Raw genomic sequence first — 23173 nt, forward strand, 5'->3', positions numbered from 1 at the left:
ATGCATAACCAAACCTACTTTACGATTTACACCCTAATGGAACCAAAAGACTCAAAATCATACAGGCATTTATATTTCACATGCTTTTTCATTCTCTATGTTCTGATATTGTTTCTGAACATTTGGCTCTGTGTTGTTATTTTCTTGGAGAGAGCCCTTCATGAACCAATGTATATTTTTCTATGCAATCTCTGTTTAAATGGTATATATGGAGCTACAGGATTCTATCCTAAATTTCTACACGATTTATTATTGGATTCATATGTGATCCCTTCTTACATGTGTGCCTTACAAGCTTTTGCGATTTACAGTTCAGTTAAGTGTGAATATTGTACATTAGCAGTGATGGCTTATGACAGACATGTGGCTATATGCAGACCTTTAGACTATCATTCAAAGCTAAACAAGTCTTTTTGTGTCCTTTTATTTGTCTTCTGTTGGTCTGTACCGTTAATTACAATGATGATTAGTGTTTCCTTATCAAATAGGTTGTCATTATGTAAATATCATATTGATAAACTGTATTGTGACAACTGGTCAATGGTAAAGCTCTCATGTGAATCTACTGTCACCAATAACATTTATGGATTTCTGGTTATTGTTTTTATGTTTGGCCTTTTTGTTTTCATTATGGTTTCATATATTAAACTTGTGATTGCATGTAAATCATCACTGGAGTGCAGAAGGAAGTTTTGGCAGACCTGTGTACCTCATATATTTGCATTGATAAGTTTCTCTATTGCAGTGTCTTTTGATCTAATGTACAGCAAGTATGGCTCAAGCGATTTCCCAGAGGATCTGCGTAATTTTTTGGCTTTAGAGATCACTATTGTGCCACCTATTTTAAATCCTATAATCTATGGTTTAAAACTTAAGGAAATTCGTAAGAGACTTTTAAAACCATTTTATAAAATCACTAAAATATCAGGATAAAGACATTTTAACATGTTTGCTACTGTATTCTGTATAAACAAAATATAACACTAATTTTAAACAAATTTCACTGTCAATCATGAGCAGTAAATGTTGATTTTTTTTTGTCTGTGTTTAATGTGTGTATGCTAGGGCAAAAATCACAGCATTTAACATTAGGAGGAATAGGAGCAAGTTTAATGTATTTTATAATAGCACAGGTAATCTAGACATGCTAAAACAATTATTTGTATACATTATTACATAAAATATTATTGATGTTTCAGCCAACAGTTAAATAAAATTGTGAAATTTTGAAATAAATTAAGGGTGTTATGATTCATCTTTCAATCCATGATAGCCATGTTGGAAGTGTGTATTTTTAATACTCAATTACTTTGCCCTATGCTAGTGAAATATGTACATAGAAGGTCTCGGTTACAGATGTAACTCTCGTTTTCTGAGGAAGGGAACGGAGACGTAAAGTAGTGACTAACGAATTGGGAACTGCTAAGCAGTGACTTTTCTACTTCAAGAAGCTACTAAAACACCATGAACTTGGCATGCAGGTATTTGCATCTGCCGGTGCCGCTCTGCCGCGTGAGTATAAAATGAGCTTCAGATGTAAATATTAAATCAGCTAATTCCGCTGAGAAAGCTGAGCATCCAGTGCTCGTCTGAATCAGCAATGGCACAGCGAACTGTGGCGAATGGACCTGACGTCTCTGTTCCCTTCCTTTAGGGAACGAGGGTTACATCCGTAACTGAGACCTTCCCCTTCAGTCGAATAAGGAATCCTTACCAAAACGCCACTTAGCTGTCGGTTGCTCTCCAAGCCAGCGCTCAGTGTTTCACCGGTTTGAGGAGAGACGACTAGAGGAAACCGGCTCGTCACGGACACTATATAATCTAGTGAATGTGTTAGTTGACATTCAGCCAGCAGCTCTACAGATGTCTGTCAGCGAGGAACCACGAACAAGTGCCCAAGATGGTGCAACACCTCTGATGGAGTGTGCTCTCAACTTAAGGGGGCAGGGGATGCTGATTGGCAAGGGAGATGGTGTCCACGATCCAGTGGGACATCCTCTGCTTGGTGACAGCTTTCCCTTTCTGCTGACCACCGTAACAGACAAAGAGCTGATCTGAGGTCCTGAAGCTTTGCATCTGGTCTACATAGAGGTGCAGTGCGCATATGGGACATAACAAAGCCATGGCTGAGTCTGCCTCCTCCAGGGGCAGCGCTTGCAGGCTTACCACCTGGTTTCTAAAAGGAGTGGTGGGAACCTTGGGCACGTAGCCAGGGGTATGATGAGCGGATATTGCAGCAACATCTACTTTAATGGTGGAAGGTGACAGCCTACCGTCCAACCGATGCTGGAGATATAAGAGCTTGACGCTGACAGGGCATTCTCTGTATACGCGATGCATATATTTTGTGTGAGATACTGCCTGTGGTAAATCACTCAGAACTTCCGCATCCCGTCCAGTGACCACACTTGGAGGTTTCACAGGTCGGGCGTGAGTGCCATAATGTGCCTGACTTTGCACAGAGTTTGTGCGAGAAGGCTCACTGGAGGAAATGCATATTTGCATAGGCCCCGCGGCCAGCTGTGCGCTAGTGCATCTACGCCGATAGAACCATCGGTAAGTGAATAAAACAGGCGATAATGGGTTTTCTCTAGAGATGCAAACAGACCTATATGTGCTTTGCCGAAACGTCTCCAAATTAGCTGGATCGACTGGGGTTGGAATCGGCATTCACCAGGACGCGCTGCTCGTAAGAGCGCATTGGCCGTTGTGTTGGACGATTCGGGAATGTGAATGGCACAAAGAGACCTCAGATTATTCTGACTCCAAAAGAGGAGATGACGGGCAAGATGCGACAGGTGACGAGAGCGTAACCCTCCTTGACGGTTGATGTGTACAACAGTCGCAGTCGCAGTGTCGGTGCGAACTAATACATTCTTTCCTCACAGCTCTGAGACGAGACAAATACAGCCCACAGATATACAGCCCACAGCTCGAGGCAGTTGATGTGCCAGTGCAGCCGTGTTGGAGGCATTTGTGTGTTCTACAGAATCCCTGGAATCCTGTTTCAGGGGTACACCAGCCTGGAGAAACGTTGGGTCTGTCCACGGAGTGAAGGTGAGACAGCAGGCAGGTGTAATGGTTACACGATGCACACCACTGTGCCACGCCACGAGTCCAGTTCCATACCTAGAAAAGAGATCCTCTGCACAGGGCAAAGTTTGCTCTTCTCCCCATTGACCTGAAGGCCCAGACGAGTGAGATGTCGAAGCATTAAGTCTCTGTGTTCGCAAAGCATCTGGCGTGACAGCGCTATTATAAGCCAATCATCCAGATACGTGAGTATGCAAACACCGCTTTTTCTCATGTGTTGCAACCCCCCCTTCACGACCTTCATGAAGATGTGGGGAGAGAGAGCTAGATCGAATGGTAAAACTTTGTACTGATAAGCCCGCCCCTCGAACGCAAAGCAGAGAAACTGCCTGATACGTGGAAGAATCGAGACATGAAAGTACGCATCCTTCAGGTCTATGGCTGCAAGCCAATCTTGGGGACGAATGCATTGGAAAATTTTCTTGTGCATCAGCATCTTGAACGGCAGCTTGTGAACTGCTGAGGGGTGCCTAGGTACCCGATATACCCGTCATTGTTAGAGGAAGAGGAGGACAGCGGTCTAAGGAACAGAGCATAGCTCCTGGGTTCCTCTGCTGGGGGGCGGCCGGGTTCGCAAAGTGGGATGCTGAGGCATCCCAATGCGCCAGCTGGCAAAAGAGGAAGGGGCAGACGGCAGTTTTTCTGATTTCCGATTCCCCTGGAGGCAGAAAGGGAATTCGCTTTTTTGTGTAAATGTGGGTGCTGGCTGAAAAGTATTCTGATTAATAATCTCCCTTGACTTTAAGGGATTTGCCAATTGGGATGCAAATGGGGTCCTCCATTACCGAGTCAGCTCATCATGCACCTTAGGAAAGAAGGGTACCGGGGGTGAGGGTTGAGATGCCCAAGCAGCCCCAAAGTACCAATCATCCAGGCAGGACGGTTCAGGTGGGGGAGGTTGAGTCCACTCCAAGCCGACCATTGCCACTGACCAAGAGACCATGGGCGCCATCTCAGGGGTGAACCCAATGAACGACTCAGCACAGTAATGTGGAGGTTTTCGGGACAGAGCTTCACAGCCACACTGCTGGGGCTGGGCACCGGGCAAAGGGGGTGCCGTTCCCGCACCCGTCTCTGCAAATCCAGGAGGGTTGAGTACATGAACCCCCTGTGAAAGCTGCCTTCGCGTGCTGTAGGCCCAAGCACGAAAGACAGCGCTCGTGATCATTCTTAGGACCAATGTACTTACCACATCCGGACCCGCACGGGCGAAATGACATCTTTAAAAACGCGCACTTGCCCATGACCAGAGCATGTGAGTGGAGCTGAACGGTGAGAAATTCAAAGTCAGACCAGACCGCTTCACTCTATTCCGCTCCCCGCTCACCTACAATTTCATCAATCTCCGGTGAAATCGCTCACCCACCCTCAGATAAAAAATTCCTCTGCATGCCTTCCCTGCCGTTTTCAACCGAAACCTTACGCCTGGGACATACTGCCTGCACCAGAAGGTGACTGGTTTGTTGCGTGACTGCTGCGGACAAAAATCCACTTCACTTCTATTCTGTCGCGGGGCCTGCACCTGATACGCGTGTATTCCGCAGGCAGCATGTCTGTTAACATAGGCAAATCTTCACACAGCAAACCCGCTCCTCGTCGCATCCGCCACGCAGTCTATATTTTTGTGCATGCCCTAGACTCATGGTGTGAGCGATATCAAAGCAAAACCAGAGCGAGACAGAGTGATTGAACCGGCCTTTGTATAAAAACACTATCTGCGCTCTGACTATATTTAGCATACTCACTCCCCGCAATGCTTCCGCTCACATGCTCTGCCCCTGACAAGAGAGAATAGCTGTCTTTACAAAAACACAAATTCTACTCATGCTTGTTCCTTTAGGAAATACACTCTTCCAGGCGTGCCGAGCTGGAGGAAGCACGCAGGGGAGTAGCAATACACACACTGAAGTTCAAGTTCGCCCAACCAACTTCAGACACGGTGTACTCCAGAGCAGTGTAGCATCATATCAGACTCAGTAGAACAACATGCAATCTCTTTAAGGGGAATTTTTTGACAGACGCTATTGGTCCAGATTTCAATCTGACCATAAATCAATTGCACCAAGCACCATCATGGTGCACATTTCATAGATTTGTAAATGTGAGCGATAGTTTTGTCACAGATTATAATGCACATGCGTTGTGGTGTCGAATTAACGCTTTAGCAATAACAAATCTGAAAAGCTTGAAACAGACAAGTCCAAGTTCACAAACAGTCGCATTGATTCTAAAATCATTATTTGGCGGATCCCCTGCAGTTTCGTCGTGGACCCCCTGTGGGCCCCGGACCCCCGGTTGAAGACCCATGATGTAGAATGATTTTATGTAGAAAACAGTGCATCACAAAATCACATTACTTTAGCTGACTTTTGAGTTGATAAGGTAGGGTCACATGTTTGCTAGTCTTGCTACAGTACACATTACCCACAGAGTAAGTTTAGCAGTGAAGTGATTTTATTGGTGAAGTAGTGAGATTCAAAAATCTGTCACAAACTGATACAGTCAGTTAATCCTGGAAATGCATTCTTCTGTTTGCCATGATATTCTGAAAATCAGTGTTAAAGAGCACCTATTGTCCGAGTCACTGTTTTACATTTCATTAGTACATGTTAAGAATATGCAAAAGGTACATACCCCAAAGTAAACAATGACGCGAGTTATCATCTCCAACGTAAATCTTTTTTTCTTGGACTACAACAAACACACGGATTGTAGGCAATTGGTATTACCAAATACACAAATTTGCTCTTTAAGTTTAACACCTGCATGTGATGCTCGTAAATAACTGCCCTCAAGGTAAAATATTTTAGTAAATGGTAAACTCTTTTAGTAAATAGTCTCGTAACATACTAAAACTAGGTGACTATTAGTGAACTTAAACATTTTTAGTGCTTTTGCTTCAAAAACACTTAATCCCAGCCTCAGGCCATTCAGAAATACAGATTAGTGCACTGAAGAAAGTTTGTAACCCGGTTAAAAGAGGTTTAACTGAACATTTTGGGGCAAACTATCACTTTACTTTTAAAACATATATACATTTTATTACTCTCACAAAAGGTCCCTGGAAAATATTGTTTGTAAGCGGAAAATCAATCCCTAGAAATTATGGGCGAAAATTCCCAACTGAAGAAACCCTTCATATAAAACCATGCAAAACTTTGCCAATTTCAATTCCAGACACGTACAGCTCCAGATCTGTGGATTAGTTCATTTGCCTTTTTCTGACTGTGACAAACAATAACTAATACATATATGACTGTGATCAATTTATTTTTTTAATCAACAATAACAATCGCAACTGAAGCTTATTGAAATGCTGTTTATATAATGTACTGAGTTTTAATTTTATTATATGTGACTTTAACAACCATTCATACTATGATGGATAACTCTTCTTATCCTGTGATACTGACTCTTATGGTGCCCAAAGAATCAAAATCATTAAGGCACATATACTTTATTTGTTTTCTTTTCCTTTATTTGCTCATACTGTCTTTAAATTTTCGACTTATTGCTGTCATTGTCATGGAGAAATCCCTTCATGAACCAATGTATATATTCATGTGTAATCTATGTGTGAATGTAATGTATGGAGCCTCAGGATTCTACCCTATATTTTTGTATAATTTGATTTTGGATTCATATGTCATTTCCTCTCACATGTGTGCTTTTCAAACCTTTGTCATATACAGCTCTTTAATGTCTGAGGTTACAATATTAACAGTCATGTCATATGATAGATATGTAGCCATATGCAGACCTTTAGACTATCATTCAAAATTAACTAAAAGCACCTGTGTGAAATTAATTCTGTTTTCCTGGATTGTACCAAACTGCTATGCAGTTCCAACAAGCCTTTTAGCAAACTTAAGGACGTTTTGCAAATATCACATTGACAAATTATATTGTGACAACTGGTCAATTGTAAAACTATCTTGTGCATCACCTTTTGTTAATAATCTTTTTGGATATTTAAGTATTGTCACGTTTACTTCTTTTGTAGTTGTTATCATAGTGTCATACATTAAACTCATTGCTGCATGTAAAGCATCTTTAGAAAACAGAAAAAAATTCTGGCAAACCTGTTTACCACATATAATATCACTGATCAATTTCATTTGTGCTTCTCTTTTTGATGTCATGTATAGCAGATACGGTGCTAATGATATTCCAGAGAGTTTACGGCATTTTCTGGCTTTAGAACTGATTATAGTTCCTCCTGTTGTTAATCCTCTAATCTATGGGTTAAATATTAAGGCAGTGCGTGAAAGAGTTTTGCCTTCATGTATTATATTGAGAAAAAAATGTTTCACGAAAATTAGTTTAAAGCAAGTGTAAAGCATTATATACACGTACTCACATATATATAAATACATGTAAAAGGTTGCTGTGCTGATTATGACAAAAGAGAAGAAAGAGTCTGTTTTTCACACACATATATTTGGTCTGATACGCTGCAAACTGTCAAAATGACATAAAAGGTTACATTTGTTCTTTGGCATAGCATATTTCTAATGATTACATCTTTAATTTGACCAAGACTCAGTGATGACATATCTTGTGTAGATGTGGTTCATTTTTAAACTTGTTGCAGCGTTTCTGAGTGGATGTTACATGCAACTTTAAAAAGAAAATTATTTAAGTTTATTTATCATGTTGTATGATTATTAAAGTCAGAAGTGTCTACAATGCTATGGTAGTGTAGGAAAATAAAAATTTTTTGCTGTATGTTCTAAATGAAATTATTATATGTATCAACGTCTGTGTTTTTCTAGTCATCTGTTAAATGAAATTCCTACTGTTGAGTTCATCCTCTGCTTTCCTTTAGTGTTTGTTAAACTACAGATCACTTGTCCTCATGATGATCTAAATTCACCCAGATTTCCATGATTTCCACTTGATCTAGTATGACCATACTCTCTCTAACCTCATACACATGAACATTTTCATAGTCTTCAGTTGTAAATATGTGGTGTATATAATTTAATTATAACTAACAATCACTTAGGGCCTAAAATTGAACACCTATAATTTTACACGCAATAGTGGTTTATTTAAAACTTTTATTTAAAGTAACTTTCTTTTAACACTATTAAACAATATTATTGGGATGAAGAAAGTGTTTGCTGTATCATCCAAACAATACGTTTACTCTAGTTTGGCAAACATGCACTACTCTGCATCTGTAAACAGGTACATACAGTACAATAATGCAGTGCCAGCCTGACCAACGCTATCTCATGGAACTTCGTAAGTATTTTAGGTCATGGCTAATTTGTATTCATTTGAACAACCACATTTGTACAAGTGGTTGCCTGAGGCCTGCAGAAACCTCATTTTTTAACAGAAATGGTGAGAAGTGCTCGATGGTCCATGGCCAGCGTGAATACTGCCCGTAATAAAACTTATAATGACGAGCATATGTCTTAACTGAATGTGAACATGTGTGACTGAATGATTTATGAATAATTCAGTAATTTTGATACAACTTAACTATATTTAACTTACACAGTGAAGACTATGCAGTGTTAATTTACATTTGATTACTATAAGTCAATTTTTTAACCTCATAATTTGTCCGAAGTTGGATTTTGATATCAATCTAATTTTCCTGCATACAGCAGGCTACTTGTCACATTTGGTTTTTATTTTGGTTTTACTTAGCAACACATATTACATATGATAAATACATTTTTGATATATTTATGGTAGGAAGTTTATAAAACATCTTCATGGAAAATAATCTTTTCTTAATATTCTAATTATTTTTGACAATCATTTTGTTTCGTACGATGTATTGTTGGTGATGCATAGCGTCACTCTACTTGTTTATCCTTGTACTCATTTATGCTTATTATACTTGTTTATCTTGAAGCCGAGAATAATGAAACAAACAGGTGAACCTACAGAGAAAATAAACATATGCAACTTGTCTTACAGGTCATAAATGTCCTTCTTTATTTCTTCTTGCATTACTTACCATGCATATTTAAAATGCAATTTGTAATTTTTAAAAGGATCTCCTGACAGAAATGCAATATAATATACTTAACTATTATAAGTGGTTAAGAGTGTCAGAGGTTATATTGGTTGGAAATTAAAATTTGACCCAACGTCGGACTGACGTCAAAACGCAACGTCGGACTGATGTCAAAACCCAGCATCAAACTGATGTCAAAAACTAACATCATACTGATGTCAAAACCCAGTGTCGAACTGACGTCAAACCCAACATCGGACTAACATCAAATCCCAACGTCTGTTTGAAGACAAAATGCAACGTCAGACTGACGTCAAATCCCAATGTTGGACTGACGTCAAAAACCAACATTGGAACCAATGGCGGATACATGTCAAAACCCAATGTCGGACTGACGTCAAAACCCACGTTTATATATATATATATATATATAGCGAGAGAGAGAGAGAGAGAGAGAGAAATATTTTCTATTCATTTCAAAGTATACCTTTAAAAACCATGGTAAGCATGGTAAAGGGTACTGTTTGGACATCGTAATGAACACAGGGTTAAGCTCAAAAGAAGAACACCCTATCGTTGTCTGGACTCTTGTTTGTGTTTTTGTAATCATTATAGTAGAAACACAACAACACAACAAAGGGACAAGTACTCATCAGTATTTGTTTACAGCTGCCGCCATTACTTCCTCACGTGTTGATCATGAAAGCAGTACATGTGTGCACATGCGAGTGATCCTATGTTTAATACACTTGCTGTGTGGAGATATATGCTTAGACACAACTAAATAAGGATTGTACTGTTTGCAATCGCATATTTTATAAGAATACCAAAAAGCGCGTTGAGTTTCCTGACTCGCGTGTTTGTGTATGTGCGTTCGGGTCGTGTGAAATGTTTGAAGGAAGACAAAGAAAACACTCGCCTCTGGAGATACTGACACAAGTAAATAAGGATTTAGATGTCATGTTTGATGCACTCGGATGAAACAACTCAGCATAACAAGGAATAGAGAGACTGGATTGTGGATTGCGTATCCATTGACTGCAGGAGGCAGGAGTTATGCATATGGATGTCTCTGCTCATTCACTTCAATGGTTCGGGGGTGTGGTGATCTCATCTCATTATAGTTAAACAGGTAACAGGAGAAAGACTGTACCTCTCCTCCTTCTCATACAGTTTACACCGAATGACAATATCTGTTTCGATCTCACTTGCATCATTTAAAAGCAGACATTCCAAGCATTATGTAGACATTTATCTTTTGTTTCTATGACAAGTATTCGTTAAGTTACAGTTAATTTTTTTGACGTGTTTCAGAAAGGACTTCACTGAGGGAGAGAGAACAAAACGCGCATCATGTTTATTTTCTTAATTTTGGGAAAAGCAGAAAATTCTGTTTTTATTGGGACTGGACAGAAAAAAACTAGACACTTTCACGTTTTAAATGATGTATAAATCATATCTTTATGTCCAAAATCTGTAATGACACATAAGGAGTGGAAACAACTGCAGGGGAATAATTGAACAATGTTTAATTAAAAATAAACACAGAGAGAGTATAGAGAGTCAATGCGGAAGTAACAGTCCGGTGTTGTTGTTGTTGTTGGCAATGGTGGCAAAGACTACGGTGGAAGTTGATGTTTGAGTGCGACGTTGGTGGAGTGGTGAGCTGTGGTGAAATCCAGGCTGAACACAGGAACATCCACACAAAGATGACGACGACAATAAACATCCAACTGGAAACGTAATCCAACAGAACACGTAACAACCAAACAACACGGTGTCAAACACAAAGTGAGAATCTGGCAGGGAACAGAAAGTCAGGTGAGTATTTATGGAGGTGATGTAATGATGAACAGCTGGAGCGAGACAATCAACACACAGGTGAAGGGAATCGCTCTAACGAGCACATGGCTGGGGTGAGTGAACAAACAAACACACACACACACATGACACGGTGGAAACAGTGGATTTCCTACCGTGACAGTACCCCCTCCCCTAGGAACGCCCCTTGACGTTCCCAGCCTGCTTTACCTGTCGATTGTAGTCATCGATAAGGCGGTGATCCAGTATGTCCCGAGCAGGAACCCACCTTCTCTCCTCTGGACCGTAACCCTCCCAATTAACCAAGTACTGAAATCCGCGTCCCCTCCATCTGGAGTCCAGAATACGGTTAACCGAATAAGTGGTCTCCCCATTAACGATACGAGGCGGGGGGAACCGGGGCAGGCGGATTAAGACAGGATGAAATCACCGGTTTAATTTTGGAAACATGAAAGACGGGATGAACCCTCCTGTACACCGGTGAAAGGCTCAGACGCACTGTTACCGGATTAATGATTTTGGTAACAGAAAACGGGCCAATAAATTTGGGAGCAAGCTTATTCGAAACGGAACACATCGGAATATTCTGGGTTGAAAGCCACACTCTTTGACCGACGACGTAACGGGGAGGCTTTGACCGGTGGCGATCGGCCTTGGCCTTGGTGCGCGACCTTGCCTGGAGCAAAGCTCTGCGAGCTCTGGTCCAGGTACGGTGACACCTCTGGACTAGTGCTTGTGGGGAGGGGACCGACACCTCGGATTCTGTACTGACAAAATTAGGTGGTTGGTACCATAAACTACACTTAAATGGAGACATGCCCGTAGATGACACTGGCAGAGAATTGTGTGCGTACTCCACAATTGAGAGCTGCTGACACCAGGACGAAGGATTCTTGGAAACCAAACATCGTAACACCCTTTCGACATCCTGGTTGGCTATTTCGGTTTGACCATTGCTCTGGGGATGGAACCCGGATGAAAGACTAACAGTCGCTCCTAGCAGTTTACAAAATTCTCGCCAAAATTTGGACACAAATTGGGGACCCCTGTCAGAGACCACGTCTGTCGGGAGGCCATGTATCCGGAAGACGTGGTCAATGATAGCTACCGCTGTTTCCTTGGCTGATGGTAATTTGGGCAAAGGAATGAAATGAGTCGCCTTCGAGAACCGGTCCACTACGGTTAAAATCACCGTATTACCCTTAGAGGGTGGGAGGGCGGTAATGAAATCTAGCGATATATGGGACCAGGGTCTCGAAGGGACAGACAACGGTAAGAGTAACCGATCAGGAGGTCGATTGGAAGTCTTACCAGTTGCACAAACCGAACAAAATCGTGGACGAAGTCGTAGACGTCACGAGCCATACCAGGCCACCAAAATCGTTGCTTGACTAGGAACCTAGTTCTACTAACCCCTGGGTGGCAAGCAACACTGGAAGAATGACCCCACTGGAGGACGTCAGACCGTAACTTCTCCGGCACAAACAAACGATTCGGTGGGCACCGAGCCGGGGGCGTTACCCCTTCTAAGGCTGTCAAAACCTTCGATTCGACCTCCCATCTGAGCGCGGAGATAATGATGGTCTCCGGTAAAATGGGCTCGGGAGTAGCAGTGCGATCGGAATGCTCAAAAAGACGGGAACGTCAAACTAGGGGAAGTCAAGGCGGTCAGAGGTGCGGCTAGTTGGCTGAAATTGCGAATGAAGCGCCGGTAAAAATTGGCGAACCCCAGAAATCTCTGCAGGGCCTTGCGAGACTCTGGGGATGGCCAATCCACCACAGCCTTAACCTTCTCAGGATCCATGCGCACGCCCTCAGTCGAAATGATGTGTCCTAGAAAAGAAACAGACTGTGCATGAAAAACGCATTTTTCCGCCTTGACAAAAAGCCCATTCTCTAGCAACCGCAGAAGCACTCGTCGTACGTGTTGCAAATGTTCCTGGAGAGATGAGGAAAAGATCAGTATGTCATCCAGGTAAACATATATAAACTGATCAATCATGTCTCGCAACACGTCATTAACGAGTGCATGGAAGACCGCTGGCGAGTTCGTGAGCCCAAAAGGCATCACGCAGTACTCAAAATGGCCACGAGGGGTGTTAAAAGCAGTCTGAGAGGAATAACGGGTATCTGGAGCTTACGTGCAAGTGAGCTGTCGATGAAGTTGCCCTCCGCCCCCGAATCCAGAAGTGCGTGACCATTGTGAGACTTGGTGGACCACCGTAGCCTCACCGGAAGGAGAGTAGATGTAGTCGAGGTCTTGCTGGCAGAGATCCCGCCCGATAGTAGCCTCCGTCTTACTACCGGGCTTGGTCTCTTAACCGGGCATTGCTGACACTGATGACCCGGTTCACCGCCGTACGAACATAATCCAAGGGATCTCCGCCGATTCCTCTCCTCCCGGGGTAACCGAGCTCGACCCACCTGCATGGGCTCCGGATCTGAGAGACCGCCGGCGGAGCCTTCGCTGGACAGATGGGAAACCTCGGTACGTGACTGGGATGTGGCGGAGGACTTCCTAAAGGCGGCAATGGATAGTCGAGCGTCGACTCGGATCGCCAAATCCACCAGCCCGTTGAGCGTCGTGGGTAACTCCGCCGTGATGATCTCTCGCTGGATCCGATCCGCCAACCCATGCAGGAAATGATCCCACTGCGCCTCCTCGTTCCACCTGCACTCCGCCGCCAGGGTCCGGAACTCGATGGAATAGTCCGAAACCGACCGCTCCCCCTGACGAAGCTCCGTGAGGAGACAGGCGGCTTCCTTCCCGGCGACGGAGCGATCGAAGACCCTCCTCATTTCCTGGGATAGCAGGGTGAACGAGGACCAGCAGATGTCCTTGTTCTCCCACACCGCCGTCCCCCAGAGGGCAGCCTTGCCGGTCAGGAGTGAGAGCGTGAACGCGACCTTAGTTTCCTCGAGGAAGAATGACCGGGGCTGTTGGGCAAAGTGAAGAGAGCAATGTGAGAAAAATGTACGGCAGTACTTGGGCTGGAAACTCACCGGAATATTTATCTGGGATGGGTAATCGGGGTTCTGGAAAAGAACTACCCCCTGGAGGTGAAGATGATGCGGGCGGCGTGGGTGGCGCAGTGGGTAGCGTGGTGTGTGGAGATCGCAGGAAGAGCTCGGACACTTTCGCCACCATTGCATGGACGGCCTTCCGCATATCGTTGATTGCTTTGTCCTGATGATCCATCCTAGCCAACGATCGCTGGAGAAACTCCTCCAATGCGGAAATGGGTTGTTCCCCCACTGCTTCCATGTTGGCCAGATTCTTCTGTAATGACACGTAAGGAGTGGAAACAACTGCAGGGGAATAATTGAACAATGTTTAATTAAAAATAAACACAGAGAGAGTATAGAGAGTCAATGCGGAAGTAACAATCCGGTGTTGTTGTTGTTGGCAATGGTGGCGAAGACTACGGTGGAAGTTGATGTTTGAGTGCGACGTTGGTGGAGTGGTGAGCAGTGGTGAAATCCAGGCTGAACACAGGAACATCCACACGAAGACGACGACGACAATAAACAACCAACTGGAAACGTAATCCAACAGAACACGTAACAACCAAACAACACGGTGTCAAACACAAAGTGAGAATCTGGCAGGGAACAGAAAGTCAGGTGAGTATTTATGGAGGTGATGCAATGATGAACAGCTGGAGCGAGACAATCAACACACAGGTGAAGGGAATCGCTCTAACGAGCACATGGCTGGGGTGAGTGAACAAACAAACACACACACACACATGACACGGTGGAAACAGTGGATTTCCTACCGTGACAAAATCAGCAGAGCAATCTAAGTCTCTTTGCGGAGTGATTGAAAAATAAAGAGTTTGCTGTGCCCGCGCCGCAGTCGACCTCAGAGTGTTAAACAGAAGTTGGGTTTTGACGTCAAACAGACGTTGTGATTTAATGTTAGTCCGATGTTGGGTTTTGACGTCAGTCCAACTTTGAGTTTTGAAGTCAGTCCAATGTTGGGTTTTGACATTAACCTGACGTTGGGTTTTGGCGTCTGTGTGAGGTTAGGTTTTGACATCAGTCCGACATTGGATTTTGAAATCAGTCCGACAATGGGTTTTGACATCAGTCCGATGTTGGGTTTTGACGTCCATCTGACTTTGAGTTTTGACTTCATTCCGATGTTGGGTTTTGGAGTAAGTCCGACGTTGGGTTTTGGGGTAAGTTCGACGGCACAAAGGTTGTAATTGGTCCGAAATCAACGTCGTCTTCCCATCCAAAATTAGTCGCGGCTGGATGGCACAAACGCACAACATGTCCTAAAATGCATTTATACACTTGTATACATTTGTATATGTCTATATTTGTCTGAGGTTGCATGTATACAATATTTTATGTACGGGTTTTATGTATTAACATCCAGAAGAGGACATTTTAGACCGTGCAGAAAAGCCGTGTGATTCACGTTCAGATGCCGTCAAAAACGTCGGATGGATTTTCATTTTGGAACTATTTTTCATTCATGACGGGACGTGATGGAGGGACGTATTTTCAAAGGTAATTGGACGTCCAAATGTTTGCTGGGATGGTAAGTAATAGAAGAAGAAATAAAGCAGGACATTTATGACCTGTAAGACAAGTTGCATATGTTTATTTTCTCTGGTTCACCTGTTTGCTTCATTATTCTCGGCTTCAAGATAAACAAGTATAATAAGCATAAATGAGTATAAGGATAAACGAGTAGAGTGTCGCTGTGCATCACCAACAATACATTGTACGAAACAAAATTATTGTTAAAAATGATTAGAATATTAAGTAAAGATTATGTTCCATGAAGATATTTTATAAACTTCCTACTATAAATATATCAAAAATGTATTTATCATTTGTAATATGTGTTGCTTAGTAAAACCAAAGTAAAAACCAAATGTGACAAGTAGCCTGCTGTATACAGCAAATTTATTTACATTAAAAATAAAGACATTATTTCATTATTTTCCTCACAAATACATGTGCTTGGAAAATTTAGTTTGTGACTGGATAATTAATCCCAGGAAAGTATAAACCATTTCTGAGAAACTAAATGAAAAAAAAACCCTACATATAAAACCAAGCAAAGGTTTGCCACCTTCAGTTGCAAACACACCCAGCTCCAGATCTGTGGATTAGTTCATTTGCCTTTATCTGACTGCAACGAACAATAGTTGCTACATCTATGACTGGGACAAGCTTTTTTCCTTTGTATCAACAATGCAACTGAAGCTTAATGAAATGTCTGCTTTGTTTACACGATATATTGATTAATAACTTTTTGTGCTGCTGTACTGCAAAATATTTGTTTATTCCATGTGATTTCAAAGACCATCCATATACCATGATGGATAACTCTTCTCAACATGTGATGCTGACTCTAATGGAGCCCAAAGACTCAAAATCATTTAGGCACATATATTTTACTTGCTTTCTTTTCCTTTTTTTGCTCATACTGTTTATTAATATTCAACTTATTTCTGTCATTATCAGGGTAAAATCTCTTCATGAGCCAATGTACATATTCTTGTGTAATATGTGTGTAAATGTAATATATGGAGCCTCAGGATTCTACCCTATATTTTTGTATAATTTGATTTTGGATTCATATGTCATCTCTATTTACATGTGTGCTCTGCAAAGCTATGTCATATACAGCTCTTTAATGTCTGAGGTTACAATATTAACAGTCATGTCATATGATAGATATGTAGCCATATGCAGACCTTTAGACTATCATTCAAAATTAACTAAAAGTACCTGTGTGAAATTAATTCTGTTTTCCTGGATTCTACCAAACTGCTACACAGTTACAGCAAGCATTTTATCCAAGAAAGGGACATTATGTAAATATCACATTGACAAATTATATTGTGACAACTGGTCAATTGTAAAAATGCAGTGTTCATCGACTTTAGTTAATAATCTTTTTGGATATTTTATTATTCTCACGTTTACTTGTTTTGTAGTTTTTATCATAGTGTCATACGTTAAACTCATCGCTGCTTGTAAAGTATCTTTAGAAAACAGGAAAAAATTCTGGCAAACATGTTTGCCACACTTACTATCACTTATGAATTTTGGTTTTGTTGTGCTTTTTGATTTCATGTATAGCAGATACGGTGCTAATGATATTCCAGAGAGTTTGCGTCATTTTCTTGCTTTAGAACTGGTTATAGTTCCTCCTGTTGTTAATCCTCTAATCTATGGGTTAAATATAAAGGCAGTGCGTGAAAGAGTTTTCCCGTCATGTACTGTCAAAAATAAATGTGTCAGATATTCAAAACAGGCGTCAAAGATAATATATGTGAAAAGACATGTAAAAATGCATGTAAATGACAATTTACCTTTGTAAACAAATCCTGACAAAATGCAAGAAAGCATGAATTATTCACAAATCTATTTCTGCTGTGATATATATATATATAAACTGTCAAAACTGACAATAGGTGACATTTATTGTTTTGCATAGCATGTCATAATGTATACAGCCCAAAATATTTTCTAATGAGAACAGGTTTCATTCCACCAAGACTCACTGATGACTTTTTGTGTCTTTGGTTTGTTTTTGTTTAGTTAATTTGCAACTAAGTTAACTGTAGACCTGATATAATCTGGCTCAGCTGTATGCGGCTCTAAATTATGTTTAAAATCCTGCTTTGGTCAAACAACGACACTTACAGTTTACATATTCCATATATCAATATCAATGTAAATATTGAATTCATCCTAGACTACAAGATACGTTAATCAGTTGGAAAAGAACTTTAAAACGGTGCATACAGAAAAAAAGAGTTAAATCTTGTATGTACAGTAAAATGTAAGTGTTACTACATGTGTAATTGACTGTAAAAAAAAATATTTACATCATTATGCATAAACAATAGTGTAAGATATTTCACTATAAAGTACTGAGAAAAGAATAGGTAGTGGTTGTGCTAGCTATTTGAGATGGAGATGGCCTGTGGATGAAAACTTGAGTCTGTATTTTTAGTGCACAGAGATCTGTAGTGTCTGCCTGAAGGCAGAAACAAATTGCGCCCTAGGTAAGAGGGATCTTTGATTGTGTTACCTGCCTGTTTCTTCAATCTCAAGATGTGCAAGTCCTGGAGGTTAGGCAGGGATACAATAATCTTAGCTGACTTAACAGTTCATTGACTGATTTGATGGCTGAACCAAATCAGACATCTAGTACACAGACAGAACTGACTCAATAAGAGTGTATTTAGCTCCTGTGCAAACAACTTCCTAGTTGGAAAAGGAAGTACAACCTAGGCTTTCTTTTGACAATGGAGTGAGTTATGTCAAAACAATGTCTTGTATTACTTGCTTGTCCACAATCAGGCAAAGTCCCTGTTTATTTTTTATTTTTTCAAATTCTAAAGTTGCATGATTATTATACACTGCCAGAAAAAAATGTCCCGACCTGTTACTGCTGCATTTCCTTTTCAAAAAGGTACATTTGTACCTACAGAGTTTATAGTAGTACCTTAGAGTTGCATATTATACCAAAGAGTATTTTATTTAATAATAAAAGATTATGAATTTCAAACTGAACCAATCATATTAATAAAAGTACATATGCATATAAATAAATTGATATAATACGTATAGAAGTATTTTATACTCCATACAATAATAGTTAGATCATTCAATAGTAGTTTTCTTTATTTTATTTAATAATAAAAGATAATGAATTTCAAACAGAATTTACTGAACCAATCATATTTTTATTAATATAAAAATGAATATAAAAATTCTTTCAACTGTCCTCGTGGCTGCTGCAACTCTCTTTCTAATAACTTCATTAAAAACTGCATTAGAATGCTATCAGCGGCTCAAGCCTCCATTGCCAGCTTTAAAATGACATTTTGGAACAAGCAAAAGTGTCGTTGAATGAGACACGGAAGAAATAGTCCTACTCACAATAGCGATTTAAGTACAAAAAACTGACAAATCCCTTTAAATATATCATGTGTTCAATGTCTTGAGGTGTGGTAACCGTAGTATAAGCGGAATAATTGACTCCGGTCCGTTGAAATATTGAAAAATATCACTACCTCGCGGTGCATTTTTTTTCTAATAATTTAACGGCCCGTCGTCAATTAATCCTTACATATCTTAATGCGCATCTATGGTATATACAGTCTTGTTCAAAATAATAGCAGTACAATGTGAGTAACCAGAATAATCAAGGTTTTTAGTATATTTTTTTATTGCTACGTGGCAAACAAGTTACCAGTAGGTTCAGTAGATTCTCAGAAAACAAATGAGACCCAGCATTCATGATATGCACGCTCTTAAGGCTGTGCAATTGGGCAATTGGTTGAATTAGTTGAAAGGGGTGTGTTCAAAAAAATAGCAGTGTGGCATTCAATCACTGAGGTTATCAATTTTGTGAAGAAACAGGTGTGAATCAGGTGGCCCCTATTTAAGGATGAAGCCAACACTTGTTGAACATGCATTTGAAAGCTGAGGAAAATGGGTCGTTCAAGACATTGTTCAGAAGAACAGCGTACTTTGATTAAAAAGTTGATTGGAGAGGGGAAAACCTATAAAGAGGTGCAAAAAATGATAGGCTGTTCAGCTAAAATGATCTCCAATGCCTTAAAATGGAGAGCAAAACCAGAGAGACGTGGAAGAAAACGGAAGACAACCATCAAAATGGATAGAAGAATAACCAGAATGGCAAAGGCTCAGCCAATGATCACCTCCAGGATGATCAAAGACAGTCTGGAGTTACCTGTAAGTACTGTGACAGTTAGAAAACGTCTGTGTGAAGCTAATCTATTTTCAAGAATCCCCCGCAAAGTCCCTCTGTTAAAAAAAGGCATGTGCAGAAGAGGTTACAATTTGCCAAAGAACACATCAACTGGCCTAAAGAGAAATGGAGGAACATTTTGTGGACTGATGAGAGTAAAATTGTTCTTTTTGGGTCCAAGGGCCACAGGCAGTTTGTGAGACGACCCCCAAACTCTGAATTCAAGCCACAGTACACAGTGAAGACAGTGAAGCATGGAGGTGCAAGCATCATGATATGGGCATGTTTCTCCTACTATGGTGTTGGGCCTATTTATCGCATACCAGGGATCATGGATCAGTTTGCATATTTTAAAATACTTGAAGAGGTCATGTTGTCCTATGCTGAAGAGGACATGCCCTTGAAATGGTTGTTTCAACAAGACAATGACCCAAAACATACTAGTAAACGGGCAAAGTCTTGGTTCCAAACCAACAAAATTAATGTTATGGAGTGGCAAGCCCTATCTCCAGACCTTAATCCAATTGAGAACTTGTGGGGTGATATCAAAAATGCTGTTTCTGAAGCAAAACCAAGAAATGTGAATGAATTGTGGAATGTTGTTAAAGAATCATGGAGTGGAATAACAGCTGAGAGGTGCCACAAGTTGGTTGACTCCATGCCACACAGATGTCAAGCAGTTTTAAAAAACTGTGGTCATACAACTAAATATTAGTTTAGTGATTCACAGGATTGCTAAATCCCAGAAAAAAAATGTTTGTACAAAATAGTTTTGAGTTTGTACAGTCAAAGGTAGACACTGCTATTTTTTTGAACACACCCCTTTCAACTAATTGCCCAATTGCACAGCCTTAAGAGCGTGCATATCATGAATGCTGGGTCTTGTTTGTTTTCTGAGAATCTACTGAACCTACTGGTAACTTGTTTGCCACGTAGCAATAAAAAATATACTAAAAACCTTGATTATTCTGGTTAGTCACATTGTACTGCTATTATTTTGAACAAGACTGTATATAAAAAACAAGATGCTGCAGCCAATGAGCAGCCGGCGGGGACTGGCTGCAGGATGTCTCAACCTCCTCGCTCATGTTTTATTCATAGACTGTAAAAAAAGATAGACGTAGTGTCCGTAACTTCACTCATAGGTTTCTGAAGATCGTTTTTGAAGCTTAAAGTAGGCGGTTCCTGCCACCGCCATCTTGGCGGAGCGTCACAGCGCATCCCTCACCGATAACCAAAATTGGGTAAAAAGGCAGGACGTGGGTGAAGCGGATGTGACTGGTTGCTGAAACCACGCCCGCCTAGCTCGACTCTTAGTGACAGCAGTGGCTGTTCAACCATCACCACGCCCTTAATTATGCAGAACTTTAATGCTTAATATCATTTAAACGGATGAGTTACAAAAAATTCACCCCTCTCACAGTTATCATGAGGGCCAAAATAAGACCAATAACAAATTTTGTACTAGGCTGTAAACATATTATTTTCTACTGTAAAGTTGGGCATTCTAACATGGAGGTCTATGGGAATTGACTCCCTTTTGGAGCCAGCCTCTAGCGGCCAGTTGATGAATTCGGTTTAAATTACTTCCGTATTGGCTTCATCAGAGAGATCGAAAGGTTGCCCCTCGGTTTTATCAAACAATAACTACTCAAGATTTTGCTTCAGTATAATTTCCGGGGCAATTAGAGCAGGTTTCGGGACAGCAGCTAGATCATCTTGGTCACCCTATGTATACATATATATCTATACATTTCTTAAAGTAACCATTTGTTTCTGACGGTGTAGGCAAATGTCATGTGTCTAGAGTACTGTGACATAAATCTTAATTTTCATGTGCATATTTGATAATGGTCAATCCATATGGATTGTTTGCTGGCGACAGCTCTTGTCATCATGATGATCTGGAGAATAAAGTCCCATTAGTCACGGTAAGTGACTGAATATCAATAACAACAATGTTACATCACTTCATGCTGTATATGCAGTCTAAAACCATAGTGTAGGGTCAATTATCAAAAGGACAGAGCAAAAATATCCCACCCACTGTTACAGTATATAAAGACCAGACATGTGATTCAGCAGTGTGGTACAGGAAAGGACTTTTCAGATCATCTCCCAGATATTTTTCACATTTACACTTTCAAGTCTTTCAGGTATAAACTGTTACCCTTTGAGTCCTTTATTAGTTTTATCATCATGAAATGTTCTGCTTAATGCAATTTGTAATTGTGATCCAAAAAGGACAGAAAGGTTTAACTATGATGTTAATATTGATTATGACTGGGTCTTTTTTTATAAAATGCTTTTTTGTTTTTGATCTGTATTAGTTTTTGAGGTGGTATGGACAACATCTCCTCCTATTCGTTGCTCACTCTCACAGCTTTGAATGACTACAGCACATCCAGCCGGATCACTATATTCTGTTTTGCACTATCAGGCTATTGCTTGACTGTTTTTGTCAATTTAGTCTTAATTTCTATAATTCTTGTGGAGAAAATTCTTCACCAGCCCATGTACATCTTTGTGTGTAGTTTATGTATAAATGAATTATATGGTGCCACAGGATTTTATCCATCCTTTCTATATTATTTACTTATCAAAACAAATGTCATTTCTTTTGAAGATTGTGTTATTCAAAGTTTTGCCATTTTTTGCTATACAGGAGGTGAGTTTACTAATCTAACTGTAATGGCGCTTGATAGGTATTTAGCAATATGTCGACCACTTTACTATCACACTGTAATGACTTCTGTCACTGTTTGGAGACTACTGACTTTTATTTGGATGTTTCCTTGCCTTACTGCATTAGTGATGCTTCTGATGACTCTCAGGTTTCCATTATGCATGAATCAGATAGACAAATTATACTGTGAGACGTGGATCTTAGAGAGACTTGCGTGCCAAGTCGACACTGCTCAGTTTGTGATGAGTGGAATATTTGGATGTTTTATTAATACCATGATTTGTTTTGTGTTTTGTTCTTATATAAAAATAATAATCGCTTGTAAGCACTCTGTACAAAACCACAAGAAGTTTGTGACTACCTGTTTACCACATTTGGTTGCTTTTTTGAATTATGTGTTATGGTCTCTTATTAATGTGACATATGTCCGGTTTGGAAGCAGCATTCTGCCTCAGGCTTTTAAAAACTTCATGTCAGTTTCCTATATGGTTGTTCCTCCTCTTGTCAATCCCATAATCTATGGAATAGTATTAACTCCCATTAGAACTAAAGTTATATATGCACTCCAAGGATTAAAAAGAAAAGATAAGGCAGAACAAGAAATTTGAAACAAGAGATTGATAAATGGTTATTCATTTCTTGCATAATGGATCTTTTGCTGATATCTTTTTCTGCCATTAAAATGTGTTTTCATGCTTTATACTAAAATACCTAATGAACAAATGAATCCCCTCTCCTTTACTTCTTCCTAAAGAAATGGGTTAATTACCTAAATGTAATGTGTTTGTTCAAGGAAAATTTTTCTATGTTTAATAATAAATACATTTGTCTGTATCCA

At 40.4% G+C, this 23173-nt stretch overlaps 4 protein-coding genes across 4 annotated transcripts; all 4 read left to right on the forward strand.

Moving 5' to 3' along the window:
- Positions 1 to 933, forward strand: LOC135776814 (olfactory receptor 5K1-like). The gene has a single exon (XM_065287731.1). It carries the CDS (start codon positions 1 to 3, stop codon positions 931 to 933), a length of 933 nt encoding a protein of 310 aa, XP_065143803.1.
- Positions 934 to 6474: 5541 nt separating this feature from the next.
- On the forward strand, positions 6475 to 11308 carry LOC135776815 (olfactory receptor 52E8-like). Its single transcript, XM_065287732.2, has 2 exons — positions 6475 to 7380; positions 11105 to 11308. The coding sequence occupies exons 1-2, from the start codon at positions 6475 to 6477 to the stop codon at positions 11306 to 11308; spliced, it is 1110 nt and encodes a 369-aa protein (XP_065143804.2).
- A 4927-nt stretch (positions 11309 to 16235) lies between these two features.
- LOC135776816 (olfactory receptor 5K1-like) lies at positions 16236 to 18030 on the forward strand. Its single transcript, XM_065287733.1, has 2 exons — positions 16236 to 17139; positions 17984 to 18030. Exons 1-2 carry the CDS (start codon positions 16236 to 16238, stop codon positions 18028 to 18030), a joined length of 951 nt encoding a protein of 316 aa, XP_065143805.1.
- Positions 18031 to 21992: 3962 nt separating this feature from the next.
- LOC135776818 (olfactory receptor-like protein OLF3) lies at positions 21993 to 22943 on the forward strand. The gene has a single exon (XM_065287734.1). The coding sequence runs from the start codon at positions 21993 to 21995 to the stop codon at positions 22941 to 22943; it is 951 nt and encodes a 316-aa protein (XP_065143806.1).
- The last annotated feature ends 230 nt before the right edge of the window (positions 22944 to 23173 follow it).

The sequence above is a fragment of the Paramisgurnus dabryanus genome, chromosome 18 (assembly GCF_030506205.2).
Source record: "Paramisgurnus dabryanus chromosome 18, PD_genome_1.1, whole genome shotgun sequence".
NCBI classification, from domain to species: Eukaryota; Metazoa; Chordata; class Actinopteri; order Cypriniformes; family Cobitidae; genus Paramisgurnus; species Paramisgurnus dabryanus.